At 43.2% G+C, this 15,827-nt stretch overlaps 3 protein-coding genes across 4 annotated transcripts in view; 1 reads left to right on the top strand and 2 right to left on the bottom strand.

The window, feature by feature from the left end:
- The window catches only part of loxl2b (lysyl oxidase-like 2b), a gene marked incomplete at its 5' end in the record, with an annotated part of 28,500 nt that extends 22,659 nt beyond the window's left edge, over positions 1-5,841 (bottom strand). Inside the window, 2 exon segments of the mRNA XM_080530647.1 lie at positions 4,775-4,950; positions 5,487-5,841. Coding sequence (XP_080386773.1) covers positions 4,775-4,950; positions 5,487-5,841 — 531 coding nt within the window.
- Positions 5,842-8,208: 2,367 nt separating this feature from the next.
- Positions 8,209-10,339, top strand: drd7 (dopamine receptor D7; the record flags this gene model as incomplete). Its single annotated transcript, XM_080531541.1, has 2 exons — positions 8,209-9,386; positions 10,327-10,339. The coding sequence occupies exons 1-2, from the start codon at positions 8,347-8,349 to the stop codon at positions 10,337-10,339; spliced, it is 1,053 nt and encodes a 350-aa protein (XP_080387667.1). The 5' UTR covers positions 8,209-8,346.
- A 95-nt stretch (positions 10,340-10,434) lies between these two features.
- cyb561a3a (cytochrome b561 family, member A3a) lies at positions 10,435-15,245 on the bottom strand. 2 transcript variants are annotated; one of them, XM_080532822.1, is made up of 6 exons: positions 15,115-15,245; positions 13,891-14,088; positions 12,904-13,112; positions 12,599-12,753; positions 10,875-11,043; positions 10,435-10,698 (listed from the first exon to the last, which is right to left on the bottom strand). In XM_080532822.1, exons 2-6 carry the CDS (start codon positions 14,075-14,077, stop codon positions 10,672-10,674), a joined length of 747 nt encoding a protein of 248 aa, XP_080388948.1. In that variant the 5' UTR covers positions 14,078-14,088; positions 15,115-15,245; the 3' UTR covers positions 10,435-10,671. The 2 variants fall into 2 exon arrangements, with proteins under 2 accessions (XP_080388948.1, XP_080388949.1); XM_080532823.1 differs by lacking the exon at positions 15,115-15,245 and having other exon boundaries at positions 13,891-14,263.
- Positions 15,246-15,827: the final 582 nt, after the last annotated feature.

Raw genomic sequence — 15,827 nt, 5'->3', positions numbered from 1 at the left:
GTTTGTTGATTGCAGCGGTATGCTACAAAAAGTAGAACACAGTGAGATAAGATTGTTTTAACATATGTGCCTTGTTTCTGTGAACTCTGGAGAAGGGCTTTTGCGGCGAGGCAGGAAGGTGCAGCATATGAGAAAGCCATTAGTGGGAGGGGAGCGAGCAGGCCCTCTCTCTCAGCAGAGCCCCGAGGAGCTGAGGACTCCAGCAGGAGCCATAGGTACAAGTGGTAAACCGATCGCTTTCTTATGGAAAACACTGCGGCATCGCACCACATCACCGCTTGTCGTGCGAAATCAATTGAGTTTTAATAAACGACATGTTGGCTACAACAGACTATGGATTTGCATTTTTAAATGAAAAACTTGAAACAAAAAGTTGTGTCAGTATGAAACTTGGAACTGTCAGGACCGAGGTCGAAGCACTGCTTCACTTCATTTGTTCCTGTCTGCTCAGAGAAAACAAACGCAGGTCATTTGAGTTGTTATAATATGTCTGCGTCAAAACATTGATCAAAAACAGCTGAGGACATTGTGTTAAATGTGATTGTATTGTACTGGAATCAGACTCTCTCACCCTCTGGGCTCCAGTTTGAGCAAAATACACTGTAGCTGCCATGACATCAGGCATTTTACTCTCATAAAGTGATTTAGAGCTATCTTGCTCATGGACCACAGGAAAGAACTCCCAAACAGATCTCCAGTTGGAGAGCAACAACAAGCAAAGAACATTCCCACAAGGGTTCACACTAACTGTCAGAGATGACTGTGCAGTAAATGTACGCGTGTGTGTTTGTGAGCTAGAATGTCCTATTCTTGACCCATTCATTACGGAACAGTCCGGAGGTATTTGTCTGCTTAAATGACTTCTCATGAGGCCTTAAGTCACTTCAGAACTCCTCCACAGAACAATCATAATGTGTCTCTGCCAGCACAAATAATGTGCAGAGAGCGTACACCAGATGGTTCTAATAGAAACTTTGAACGACATTCATTTCTTGCTGGAATCACCCAGAAATTCTGAAACTGGGTTACATATCATAGAATGTCCAAGGCTAACAAGATTACCCCAAGCACATCAACTGCAGTATTTTTGCGGTGAATACATTCTGGTGTAATGTTTGTTGGGATATGTTTGTTGACATCATGCTGTGCCTCCCAGAGAGTGACCACTCCCTCTCTGAACCGCGCTGCATGTGCGTGGAGGTCTCATGTCCTAGATTCATCCCAGACACAGGCACTGTTTGGGTGCTGATTATTCTGTAAAACCACAACACAAATAGATAATTACCTCTTTCCTGAAATAGCGTTTATAGTGATGCAGTACATGCCATGCACCTAACATCCCTGTTCCACTTAGGAGCGCATTAAAAGAGTCCTTTGTTAAAAAAGACAAGTGAAAACAGATGTTTTCACAAGCTGCAAGCTTTGCACTAAGAAACAAGAACAGTAGTTCTTTAGTTTAATCTGAATAAAGAAGAAAAAAAACACAATTTGGCGTATACAGAGTCAAAGTCAATATCATGTGGTACAGTAAAGCCTATGTGTTGATGCGTCACTCACACTCACACTGGCACAACAGCCACATCCTCAGGCTGGATCCCCCTGGAAACATATGAATTTGGAATGTGTATTTCAGGAGGGTAAACATCCTCTTTAAAGGTGTATTGTGGGAATGCAGTGCCCCAGGGGGACATGAACTCCTCTGATGCTGTTACCGAGCCGTGTAACAATCTGTCAGTTACGTGGGAAGTTAATTAAATTGTTTTGAATGCAATTGAAGAACTTGGCACACACGGCTTCTCAACACCACATTAGTCAAGTTCATGAGGCCATTGCAATTAGCGGTTGGCATGGCAATTTACAGCGTCCCATAAGACGCAAGACTTGGGGGTTGACAGAGGATAAAGTCAATTACAGTATCTGATACCTTTGATATTATTATTGAGGGAGGGAATACATTTGCATAAACTGGAGAGAAGAGAGAGAGAAAAAAAATTAGACAGACAGACAGACAGACAAGAGAGAGAGGCATAGACAGAGAGGAGAGAGAGAGAGAGAGAGAGAGAGAGAGAGAGAGAGAGAGAGAGAGAGAGAGAGAGAGAGAGAGAGAGAGAGAGAGAGAGAGAGAGAGAGAGTTCAGAGAAAGAAAGATCCCTGTTTTTTGAGTGTAATGTAACATCCCTACTCTGGCACAGTAGCCCTGCCTCACCCTAAGCCCCATGATATATCATGTTCATCATTACCTGTCACGGCACGATATCCTTGGGAGATTCCTCTGAATCAAATGAGTGCAAACTAATGGAGGTAAATTCATCCAAGTAGGGGGAGAGGTTTGGCTTCAAGGCACGTGTAATGGCACAAACTGGGTTACTAAGATGAATAGAGATCTGTGCCCCTCTTGAGCCACCATAACACCTCTATACATTGGCCGAGTTCATTTTGTTTCAGATGATGTACTGTATATTCTTGTATTGGTCTACCACATCGTTTACCACCTAAGTGTGCGTGTATACTGTAGATGTTATTGAGTGGAATTGTCCCTTTTTTTCTTTGTGTGCTGTCATCTATTAACAATCTATCTGATTTGGTATGGGAATAAGGTATTGAATCTTGAATTTGCTACTGTATACCACTTTTAAAAAACTCAATTAACTGCCACCCTGTAATGTCATAACAATATGGATAAGCTCCTTTCAAGGAGAATTTCCACTTTAAAAAATATAAGCTCCTTTCAAGGGGAATTTCCACTTGACTACAGTATTTTGTTTGTTCCTCATCAAATGCAGACATGAATAAATCGAAAATATTTCCTGGAGAAATACCTGCTGCATCTGAACACGGCGGCAACATAATGTCTGCATTGATACATGCAGCTCTCCGGTGAGTCAGCTCGGAAACGTGCCTTGCCAAAAAATACATTTAATAAACACAGGAATTTCCAACGTTGAATTTGGGTAAAGCAGAATGTAAAGCATGTGCTTGATCACACGTCATACCTCCACAAGAACAACAACTTCACCGTTAAAGTCTCTCTACTAACCTTTACCTACAAGAACACCAACTTCACCTCTAAAGTCTCTCTACTCTACTAACCTTTACCTACAAGCTGAAAGGCTATGGGAGGTCAGGTAAAGAGACACAGAGTAAAGAGAACTGAAGACTGAATATCCTTCTCTATTGTTTACCGTCCAGTTGACTGAAAAACAAAACTGGAATTCAAACCTACCCAGAAACTCCACAGACCACAAAGAAACGACTTGCTGAGCTCACACGCCACATGGATATTTCGGGGGGAGTTATTTATATATCTTGGTCAATTTGGTCAACAATAAACCCGAGAAGTATGGACAAAGCATTCTTATAATAAACGAAATATATTCTTTCAGTTCAACCAAGAGGGAAAACAAAAGGCTTTCACAGTGGAATGTGTCAGAAACGGCTCAGAAGGCCAGAGGTCGGTGACACATGTGTGCAAGCTTAAAGTTTCACCTCGGTCTTAACTCACTCCTTGAACATTTCCTCTGTGGTTGAATGGCCAGCTATTGTGCTGAAGTCATCGCCCCATACCACACAGTGAAAGGGCAACAGTGCCTTTAAAAAGAGGGCAGACTTGATCTGAACCCCCCCCTGTCCCTGGTTCTGTGTCGCCTAACCCCACCACACATTCCCCTCTGAGGACAAACATGTCGTCATGCTTGCCATTAGAGAACACACCGCAACCGGCTGCTGCTGCTGTGAGTCACCAGATGACCGTTTCCAGATGATAAGGTACTGTAAGGTCTGCATGAGGGCTGCTGCGTGGAGGGCCTGCCTGCCTGCCTGCCTGCCTGCCTGGCTGGCTGTGTTTTACAGCGCTTTAGTGGAGCTACACGTGCCCTCTTAGTGAATGGAAAAGCTGAGTGCGATTTTTTCAGTGAATATCACAGCTGGAGACATCACAGAACTTGCTTCCAGACGTCTAGACTTCTCAAGCACAGCTCCCCAGAGTAGTATAATGTGTACCTTTTTGTCTTTTAAACCCAAACAGCGGAAGTGGAAGTCAGGCATTAGCTTGATCCTGTCCCATTGCACATAACTGAATAGCATCGGGATTTGTTTCAACCTCATAAAGTGCAGTGTCATTTAGCCTATCTCTGTAAAATAAGTCTAACCAAATGACTTACTGGGAGATGTCTTCGGTAAATTGGGTCACATTTTAAACAAAGTCACCCAGAATCACCCTGAGCCAAGCAGTTCCTGGTGTAGGTCGTCTAGCTAACACTCTGCTGTGCTGTCATGTTTTGGGGGCTTTTTGTACATTTGAGAACACGATAGCAGCTAAAATTCTCCCTGAGAGCTCTAGCCTCCTTATGAATTATTCATCTACTGTATTTGCATAGACTTAAAGCAGTGATAGAGACAGAAGGGCTTCCCTGACACCAACAGTGTGAAGCGCAGTTTCTTTGAAACCAACACAAACATGACGATGACAATATCGAAAACTTCTGAAAACTTCTGAAAACAAAATAATGTTGGTTTGTACAATGTACGATAGACGGCTACTAACTTTCCTTGTGATACCACGTGCATGTCTGAAAACGGATACCGAAAGGTGTGTCTGCACAAAACAGCTCAATAACAAAAAGCCCAGCTGTGAGGGGCCTCCCTGATGAGGTGTCAAGAACCAAATGTTCTGGCCCCATGGTAAGCACCGCTGTCAGTCAAGACCAATGGCAGCTGGAAACTCCCAAAAGTAAAAAAGCCTTTGTGTCTAACGAGGACAGGGCTTGTGGTTTACCTCCACATTATTGGGCAGAGTGTTGATGAACTTAAATCCCGGGATCCTCTTGTCGCTGCACACCACCCCCACGTCCTCCGTGTGCTTGCAGTCGGACACGCCGATGCCGTTGGAAGTGCACACTGCCAGGCTCATCTCTTTCCCAGTGCAGTGGACATTGTCATACCAGATGCGACCTGACCAAAAAAATAAAAAACAGCAGGATTTTCTACACACTGTGGATACATCAAGACCTCCATAGGGAGGAATTACTCATCTGACTAGTGTTGGCGGAGGGTTGGAAAATATTTCATAGAAAAGTGGTGTTTGTAATGTGGAGACTGGCAGTATTGAGGAGTTCGCTTCAGGCTGTCCTCTTGTTACCCTAGCTATAGTACGGCGCCTCGGCTACAGCTAGGCCCTGTTTACTCCTCTGAGAGATGAGCCAGTTGCTGAGAGAACTAAATCCAAAACATCCCACCGTTTAGTCATGGATAAGCCATGTCAAATAAATCTGAATGAAGGAAAAACACATTTAGGATAAAAACGAGAGAAGACAAATTGACTATAGCAAAGGCAGAGCATCAAGGGGAACATTGGCAATGGATCCAATAGAAAAACATCCAGTATAAAGGGTAGAATCTAGAATAAAAAGTCAGTCGTTTACTTTATCATGACACACACACACCCACACAGTAGTTGAGGGACTTAAGTTTAATGGCGGACGTCTTACCCTCCCCTTTGCCATATTTAGAGGATGGAGACCAGGAGATGGCTTCCAGGTAGCCCAGCTCCCTGCACACCACCTGGGCTGCGTGAATGGAGAAGTCATCATCACACACCGTGCCCCACTCCCCTTGGTAGAAGACCTCCACGCGTCCCTCGTTGTGCTTGCGTTTGTCCCCCGCCAAGCGCAGCTGAATCCTGGGCGTGTCTGGTGGCAGCACCGGGGCACGGTACTGCTCCTGCTCGGGCTCCGGGTAGCCCTGTGGATAGCCCAGGCCCAGGTGCTCGTACTGTGCATGGCACAGCCCCAACAGCCCCAACAGGATGGCCAAGCAGCAGGGTAGCGACCAGGCAGCCGACATGGTGGTGGCAACTCCGAAAGCTGACAGGCGAGGTGATTGTGGGAGAAGAGCAGGGGATAGGAACAGAACAGTTCTCATTAAAATTCCTTTGCTCCTCTCTCAGATTATGACTCTTCATATCTGAGAAGCAGCTATTCATAGCTGTTTCATAGCTGATTGTTAGGACCGCAGCAAATAAGTAACTGAGTGCAGTATTTCCCTAAGGGCAGTAAGGTAAGTCACACAATGCTGGAGCACTTCCAATTTCTTGTCTCGATGTTTGACATGTCAACTAAGTCCACACGTCTATGAGAGGCTCCCATAATAACTGAACCATGACTTGACTTAAGACTGTCATAAGGAGACATTTCTATTCTTTAAGTAAATCTGACAGTGTTCTAAATGAATACATATTATTAAATATCCACCAAGTGACTCAGTGGCTATGGCCTTATCATTAGAGAAGGCAGTAAATTAAGCCATGCCAACTCTCAATATATTGCTATTAATTCATATAAAAAAACATGAACCAAACACTCTCTGAAACTGTGGTGCTATCATCCCAAAGACAAACTGAAAGCACAATTTGTGGGTGCAGACAGTTTGAAAGTAGGCCTGCTGTATTTCATCATCAAAAGCATCTCAGCACCATGCTGGATATGATAAATAGTTGTTAAACTTTAATATCCTACTACTGCATTTTTACAACTATTAATTTTCTCTCTTGGAAACGAATAACCATCATTGTAAAGCATACACTTTGTTCCAATATGCTATAACAGTACAATAACAATAAAACAGGAAAACTTCCCAAAATGATTAAGCATAAATAGGCCTAAAACATTACAGGAGCACCCGAAATCAACGGCATAAATACAATAGCCGAGAGTTTTATGACAGGGTAGTTCCCTACACAATTACATATCAAAATGACATTCAACTCATTTCCTCGCATGATCAAATGATGTCTACTTACATTGAGAATGGTCCTACCACATAGGATTCCCCCCCCCCTCAAATACGCCTGGATCCTTATGGTGTGATGCCTGTACCTCGCCTTTCTACAGATTGCTGTGCTCAGCTATGTTGGGTCTCTCAGTTCAACTTTCACTCCCCCCCCACCCCTCCTGCAATTTCAATGCATTTTCCGACCAAAGTGACGCCTTGTGGGACCTGCCCAGAAACGCCCACAGCTGGAATGACCTCATGGCCAACAGCGCTGGAAGTGGAATAATGGGAATTAACTGAGAGATGTGGAGGGGACGAACACCGAAAAGAATCATTTAAGACTGAGATATGACATATTATTCCTGACGCCATATGTCAGACAATTATTGATGTGCAGACTAGACTACAGTGGCAACTTTACTTGGGGGCACACTAGCCCTTGGTAAATGTTGAATGACATTTAGGCATCTGTATATAAATACGGTAGGAGTCGATTAAAATGCACGTTTTCAAAAGAAACGTGGCCCATTATAGTGCCTTTTGTGAGTGGTGCCTATAATGACCACGGCATGAAACCGCTATGCGCACAACGGTGAATTGTGTAAATCGGTTTTAAATGCACTTGATCATCTTGATGGTAATCTGCTGCCACCTTGTGCGAAAGAAGTCGCTCTGTTTATGTCGAGTGGATCTCTCTGCAAACACATCGTGTCACAGTCACGCCATAGAGATATCGCTTGACATTGCAAAACCCCTTCAAAATGTTGAAAATAGGCTCCAGTCGGCTAAACTACTTTAGCCTACTATGTATGTATGTTTAATAGTCTTACTAGATTAACTCTATTTCCCATTTGAAGATATTGTCTGTAGCTCACCAGCTTGCAGTATCTGTCAACTGGAAGAAATCCATATGAATGTTCATAAATGCTTACAGAAAGTTAAATAAATGTTATAGATAAAAGGGAGAAAATGGTGTGTGTGTGTGTGTGTGTGTGTGTGTGTGTGTGTGTGTGTGTGTGTGTGTGTGTGTGTGAGTGAGTGGGGGTTCTCTCCATCTATTCCCTCCACACAGTGCTCTCTGAGTTTTGCCTGGTCTCTCCTCTCAACCCCTCTCGCCAGCTTATTAGTGGTGCATGCTCTGTTCTACATCCTTCCTCCTGTGTGGAAACGAACAGATTGATGTGAGCAGTGGTCGACAGAGACGATAAAGAGTAGGAGCCAGGGCAATAAGAGTCTCATTAGAGGACACCTATGGAGAGCTATCTCACATCTCATGGACGCAAGGATATCATTTATTCATTAACTATTTTGTGACATTGCCAAAGGGATATCCTGTAGTCTGCCTTGAGGAGTTATCTTGGAATACTTGGGAGTCACTCAGTAAATGAAAAAGACAGAATCCAGAACATGGATTGTGGCAACATCACTGAGAGCAGAGTTTCAGGCGTTGTGTCTCGCTCTCTGACTGCCTGTGTGCTCTCCCTTTTGGTCCTCAGCACTTTCCTGGGAAACGCCTTGGGGTGTGCCGCTGTGGTCAGGTTCCGCCACTTGCGCTCCAAGGTGGCATACGTGTTTGTGATGTCTCTGACTGTGTCTGATCTATTTGTGGCCACCCTAGTCATGCCATGGAGGGCCGTTACCGAGGTGACAGGATCCTGGCCGTTCGGAAGCTTCTGTGAGGTATGGGTAGCCTTCGACATTATGTGTTCCACCGCCTCCATTCTGAACCTGTGTATCATCAGTGTGGATCGCTACTGGGCCATCGCCAGCCCCTTCCGCTACGAACAGAAGATGACATGTCGAGCAGCTTTGATCATGATTGCTGTCGCATGGACTCTTTCCATTCACATTTCATTCATTCCCGTGCAGCTCAACTGGCACAAAGCCCAGGGCATCCCGTTGGATCTCACAACTCCAGAGTCAGTGAAGCAATGTGACACTAATCTGAATCGCACCTACGCCATCACCACCTCTCTGATTAGCTTCTACGTACCGGTCGCCATCATGACGGTCACCTACACACAGATCTTCTTCATTGTTCAGAAACAAATCAGACGCGTTTCCACACAGGAGTGTACGGTCCGCCACGCCCAGAGCTGCCAGGGTTGCAGTCAAGCGCCCGAGGACAGGCTGAAAACCTCCTTGAAGAAGGAGATGAAAGCTCTCAAGACTCTCACCGTAATCATGGGAGCCTTTGTCTGCTGTTGGCTCCCGTTCTTCATTCTAAACTGTGTGGTCCCCTTCTGTAACCCAGGCCTCCACCACTCTAACCAGCTCACCTGCGTCAGCGAGACAACCTTTGATGTGTTTGTGTGGCTTGGCTGGGCCAACTCCACTCTGAATCCTGTGGTGTACGCCGCCGTCAACGCAGATTTCCGCAGGGCGTTCTCTGTGCTTCTGGGATGTGAGAGGCTATTGTGCTCTAGAACCAGGGTGGAGACAGTGAACTTTAGCAACGAGTTGGTGTCCTATCACCACGATACCTCCAACACTCAAGATCCCCAAACCTTCAGCCTCCCGTATCTGCTCCCTCATGCTGTGAGGGAGTCCAACGACAAAGACGTGTGCTTTGACGCTGTGTCTGAGATGGTAGAGGTCAAATGTGAGAACAAACTTGGGTACTGGCTCACTGACAGCCTGCCTTTTTTAAATCATGAGACAGAGCTGTCACTTGACAAAATCACACCATTCACAGTAGCGCCAACTCCACCATGCATGGCTCATGTGACTCACGACCCAGAAGTGACCTCTAATGTATCTGGGACACTGTGAAAAGATAGATTGGAATAAATCAACTCTAGGATGTATGCATCTGTCTTTGACTGCCTATTCTCACATACCTCAGTAGGTTGCACAGCAGCAACTTAACTTCAAGTAAGATGAAATCTGATTGATCTTTAGAGGCAGATGAGACAATCTGAGACACCCTAAAGTTTTAATTTCTTGATATAAATGAGGTTAATTAAATTGACAGTATAAAAAGCAACTCCTGTGGAATTCTGAGCTTTCTTTTGTTTCTTTCTCAAACAAACCTCTATGATGGATTTTCTAATCTTTTGACATTAGATTTTTTTGGGTGAGATGAAAGGACCTGCACCAGCCCTGCAGTCCTAAACATGCCTGCCCCTATGTGAGATCCCTGATGCTGAGGGGAGTCGCTCTTGACAGAGTGTTTTATGAGGAATTCAGATGATTTATTCATCAAAGCGCATTTTAACTAGGCTGTTGAAAACTGCCACTATAAAGAATCCTTCAACGGTGAGGCAGGGAGAGTTGACATTCTCTTTTTCTTAGTGGGTTGCAATTCCCTGTTGTGAGTACAACTCTGAAAGTATACAAATGTATTCGTTGAAACGTCAAAGGAAAGGCCCAAAACATGTCCATCATAATCACATACGTCCAAAGGTCTTCATCTAGTTTATAGGTTCTCTGATATTACTGTAATTGATTTATTCAGAGAACGTATAGTAATACATAGAAGCCAATTGTTTGGTATACTGAATAAAGGCTATTTGCTGTGTCTAATGCCATAGAGACCACTCTTCACCATTACCTCAGGGGTTTGGAGTAATGGCTGGGAGTGACTAGTGAGTATGCAATCAGCTCCATGCACACAAAGCATCACAAAGACATGCTGAATTGCAGTAATAACACACCTTTGGTTCATCAATATTTATTCCTGAGTGAAAAAACAAGGCATATCTGTAAAATATAATCTTAAATAAATAACGAAATCATGACGAGACAGAGATAATTTCTCACAAAACTGTCCTGACAGTTGGCAAGTACATTCAACTTTGTTTGATTTTGGCAACTAGTGACACTAGTGAATCAATAGACAGCTACAGTAGCGTGCAGAGCGGTATGGAGCTGAGAGCAGGTCTGATGCCTCTTCTTTTTTTCTCATTGGTTGTCCTCTTGAGACAAGGGCTGTGGAATTTACAGTAGAAGTGAAAATAAAGTAAATGTTCTCTATTTCAACTGCTTCTCAAAACAACAGGCTACTGTTTTACAAAATAATACAATCAGCAATGCTGATACTAACAATTAGAGGCCAACCTGCATTGATAATCACTGTTCACCTGCATGTTAATCACTGTTCTCACCCTGTAGGTAGCATCCCCATCTCTAGGCTCTGGTCGCTGCCATTGGTGATTGGAGAGAATTTTCAGGACGACCAATCCAAAGGCTACGATCAAGACTCCTAACGAGTTGCCAAGCAATGCCTCTGGTGGCAGCTTGGCATATGCCTGCGTCACATCGGTTTTTCCTTTTCTGAATAAAGAATCAAACAATACAATTTACAAGAATGCATACAATACCCCCAAAATACTCTGTGTTTTTTTTTTTACAATCTTCAATATCAGACAGAAATATTGACTTTTTGACATGAAGAAGTGACAAAAAAATAAAAATATGGTAGAAAGGGCGAATCCCAATTCACCACTCCGGCTCCGTTTTCACCCCTCCGCTCCGTTTTGCACGTTCACCTGTAGCCGTAGTGGCGTCCCAATTCATTACTCATTTAGGGTTAGGGTTTTCCATGGCTCCGTTTGGAGACAATCTTGACCCTCGTTCGATTCAGAGCCATGAGACTCCCTTCCGGCATGCATTGCGAAACATCTACAGAAATGTTTTTTTCGCTCTCGTAATACGGAAGCGAGCCTGAAATGTCATTTACTTTTTCTGGAATTACTTGTAATTAAAGACTTGAAACATTATGATAACCATCGTATTATCTTAGTTTAATGTCATTACAATGCATTATAGACCTTTTATTTATAACAAGCATAACCCAAAAAAATCGCTTTTATGTCGGTGCTGTGTCTAACGTTACAGTAACGCAACACTGCATGACAGTCGAGCATTTCAGAGATGTACAATCATAAATCAATTATTACCTGTGGCGTTTGACAGCGGATGATGGTACACATATGTAAAGTAATCTATCAAACGTTCGTCTGACTTGTACATGATGCGCATTTTGACCTATTTCCATGTAGCGGCACCCGCAATCTAATCCGAGCAGTTGTTATTAGGTAATATTATTAATGGGTTGTATCATTCATTTAAATGCATTATAGACCTTTTCTTTATAACAAGCACAACAACAACAAAACGTTATTATGCCGATGTGCTGTGTGTCTAACGTTACAAGCTGATTTGTGCATGACAGCCGCTTCGTAACACAGACGGGGTGAATTTTATGAATGTGAAAGTTCTGTCACAAAACGCCGTTACGTATCTTCACACATTTTTAAGTGGGTATACGGAAATCCTTGGCCTTTCCTAGTGGGTATACGGCATAGTCCTGCGTATCACCTAGACTACACCACTGGAGCACAGGTTTCATACAGGTTAGAGCTTATTCTGTCATGGTCTGATAATGAAGCATTGTTCTTTTTTATTTTATGACTTGTTTGATCGATTGATAGCGTTCAAGTTCATTCAAGTTGTGAATGAATCGCGAGCGTCAATGCTTTTCTACGATACTACGTGTAATGTCACTTGGACATAGAATAATAAGACACTTGAGTCTGGGTTCAACAAAGGTATAACCAGTATACTTCGATTCTCTCGACACCTGTCAGTCACCTACTGGTATATCACGAACTCTCTCTAAGGCGCATGCGCTGTCCTGACTATGAATTAACCCATTCATTACACTACGGATGACGTCGTGAAGGGTTGTCCCATTTCCCCTGGGGAACCACTACGGCTATGGCTCCAAAATGAGTGACTCCAAAACGAGTGACTCCAAAACGAGCCGAAGTGGTAAAAAAGAGAATCGGGATTGGGCCTAAGTGTCTTCAAAAACAAACCCACTTACAATACAAAGAACAGCTTCTCGTTGATCCCCGAGATGCACGACACAATGCTCAGTATCAGGATGCTGGCACCCAGCCACACATGAACAGGCTTCAACAGTTTGCGGAATGACATGGGAGACCAGGGCAAGAGGAAACCAGCCAGGCCCACCACCCACTGAGGAGCCCAGAGAAGGAGAACAGAAACATAGCAAAGGTTAACAACCAACAACTCCCTCACAGACACACAAACAATATAGCCCAATTGACAATAAACAATGAGATTAAGAGAGTACAGCTTTGACTTGACTTGGTATACTACACCTACCTGAGTTGTAAAGGCTGCTGTAGTGAAAATTCCAATCCAACTGTGCAAGGAGTACAGGTTGGGAATGTTGTTGGTGTTATGGAAGTCGAACACTGCACAGAGGCCCACGATAGAGAGGACCAGTGCCAGTAGCATAGTCCCAGCATGCAACAGCTTCCAGGGCGTCTTATTCTGCCCCCAGGTGAGGGGGACACGGTACAGCACAGCTCCTATAGTTATCAATCAATCAATCAATCAATTATTTATATAGCAGAAGTTATGCATTGAATGCAACTCAAAGTGCTGAACATAAAAACAACACTAAATAAATAGGCCTACAACACAATAAAACAAGAAATATGAGATAAAAATAGGGGTAAAAGTGCAAGTCGACATAGACAATAGACAAAAGCCAGGCTAAAAGGTGTGTTTTAAGCTTTCTTTCTCTCTGCCACCCTCAAGTCCTCCAGTAGGCTATTCCAGCGTCTGGGACCAATGACCATAGTTAGATAGGAAGGCAGTCAAGAACAGGGTTTGGTATCCTGTGAAAACCATTACAGTGCGAGATAGAAACTGTGGTGACACTTTATTTTAATGAACACATAATACTCATTTGTAGCTTATACGTGTTTGCTTTCTACCTAGCCCCTCAATACACTCCCACACAACAATGTTATTGGGGGCAAGTTGGCCTTGAGGTTTGGTAGGCTAACTAGTTAACCCCAAGGCCAATGGTTCAATCCCCAGATATGAGCCAGTGAATAAGAAAACACTGAATGAATACCTAATAAATGACTAGTAATACACTGACATTACCAATTATTAGCTACTTCTTAAAAAGTTATAGCCTAAGCTACAAGTGTAAGCTACAAGTGTTCTCCATACTACAGTGTTTCTGAAACTTTAATTAGCCTACAAAATGTAATTTTTCACTTGCATGCAAATTCATTGTGGCAACAACAAAGATAAGTGAAACCACTTGTGCCACAACTGACTAATGCCACTCACCATTTCCATAGAGCACCACCAGACCTGTCACCATTAGAACTGGGTGCCAGTTGAACTGAAGGTCTGAGCCATCCCAGGCAAAGCCACCACGCCAATGGGAGCTCCAATAGGAGACCAACACCACACATGCTATCCCCAGGCACAGGCTCAGCAGGTAGCACGCGTAGAAGGACACGATGGATGTCATCCTGGGCAAATCTGCAAGTTACAGTACAGCCTAGTATAGTGTTTGAACAGATGACAGACACATGGCAAAGTGGTCAGACTGAATTGCATGACTATATCCCTACTGATGAGAATCGATGTTTTGGTATATGAAAACAAATTAGCTTTTTTTAAACAAGGAAGTTACAAAATTGTTGACAGACAAGACCATGGTGATTGTGTGACTGGGTTGATATTAAAGCTGCTAAATGGGAATCTGTCTCCATCCAGTCTGTCTAGCATCGTGGGCCTTCCAATAAGGGGAAGAACTGTACTACACTCGTAATGCAAGACAGAAATGCAGGAGCACACTGCATTTTTACTGTAAAAAATATATTGTAATAGTGTAGCTTTTCTGTTTCTTTACACATATAGGCTAATACCAAACCACAATGTCCTTGTACAATAGATAGGTAGGTTTTAGGTTTAATAAACACACTGGTCTTATTAATTGTATCTTCAGGTGCTGTTCAATCAAAACACTTACTGCATTTTACTGCAAAACTTGGTTAGTTCAAAAGGAAATAATCATATTCAAGAGCATGGACTTACATTCACAGCTCACTGTAAAAATTGTCTGCAGTCGGTCCCTTCATAGGATTAGGCTAGATCAATTTGACAGAGATTATGTTGCAGTCTTGTCTCTAAGATTGTCTGAAACAAATGGTTTCTGACCTAAATCTGGTATCAGGGAACTTTTGTTATTCTATGAACCTACTGACAATGGTATTCGATTTCAGTTCTTCTTTCACTGTGTTACCTTCTTTCTCACTTCCACATTCCACTGTTTTTACTTGTCTCAGAAGTAGTCAGACGGTGAGCAGGTGGGAGTAAAGCATCGCCTGCTTATTCAATGTCAATAACTAACGCGAGAACAGAAATTATAGTTGTGAGAGTTTCAAAATACAAAATAATAGTCACGAGTGCACCTTCACCCTTGGTGACCCTTCCTGGTAGCATTGAGTCCACAGCTAGCCAAACTTCAAGCAGTTTTATCCGGGTTTTACACCAGCTACGTACCTTACTTTAGCCACGAAATGTCCATATAGAGAGCGATGATGTTATGTCAGGGAATGGTGTACAATTCAGCAATATAATGACGTCCAAAAGCTCAACAGTTGTGATGTTGTCGACTGTTTACCAAACTTGACGTTTCCTTATTGACCTTGCAAGACATGCTGGGAAATGTAGTGTCCACTCAGTCATAATAGACAGAGAGCTCCCGTCCGTGTTTCATCTTAACTGGATGTCCATAGCGCTTAAGAGTACACTGTGCATGCTGCAGATATTATTTTTTAGAAATCTTCCCAAATGTATTTTTATTTTTGTATTATTGTTTTCGAGTGATTGTGACCTGGGATGTGTGTAGCACCCCTAGTAGCACCAATAGTAGCACCCCCTTGATAGTAGCACCCTACTGTGGCCAATACCCAGTAGTCCCTCCGCTCGCCATAATTATTTCCACATCATCTCAATGTGACCCGTAAAGACGAATTGAGTCGCTTTGGATAAAGGCGTCTGCTAATTAAATGCCAAACATGTAATGTTTAATTCCAGTCACCACACAAGCTGCTTTTCTTCAGAAGTTGCAGGTCAGTGCGTGCAACTATGTGGACGTTGCTAAGCAACCTCAGAAACTTTGGTCGAACTACTTTGCACTTTGAGATTAGTATTCATAACTTCACTTCACTGTACATTGTCGAAGAGAAATTAAGCATTCAATAGCTTTCATC

The sequence above is a fragment of the Nansenia antarctica genome (assembly GCF_963989245.1).
Source record: "Nansenia antarctica genome assembly, chromosome: 5".
Classification (NCBI taxonomy): domain Eukaryota; kingdom Metazoa; phylum Chordata; class Actinopteri; order Argentiniformes; family Microstomatidae; genus Nansenia; species Nansenia antarctica.
Note: the sequence above shows the minus strand (reverse complement) of the source record. Positions and strands in the feature narration are given on the sequence as shown.

Coding starts and splice junctions, on each gene's coding strand:
- cyb561a3a (XM_080532822.1), bottom strand. CDS start 14,077: ATGACATCCATCGTGTCCTTCTACGCGTGCTACCTGCTGAGCCTGTGC. Junction 12,754..12,903: donor CAGCAGCCTTTACAACTCAG/GTAGGTGTAGTA, acceptor TGGGCTCCTCAG/TGGGTGGTGGGCCTGGCTGG. Junction 10,699..10,874: donor ATGGGGATGCTACCTACAGG/GTGAGAACAGTG, acceptor TAAATTCCACAG/CCCTTGTCTCAAGAGGACAA.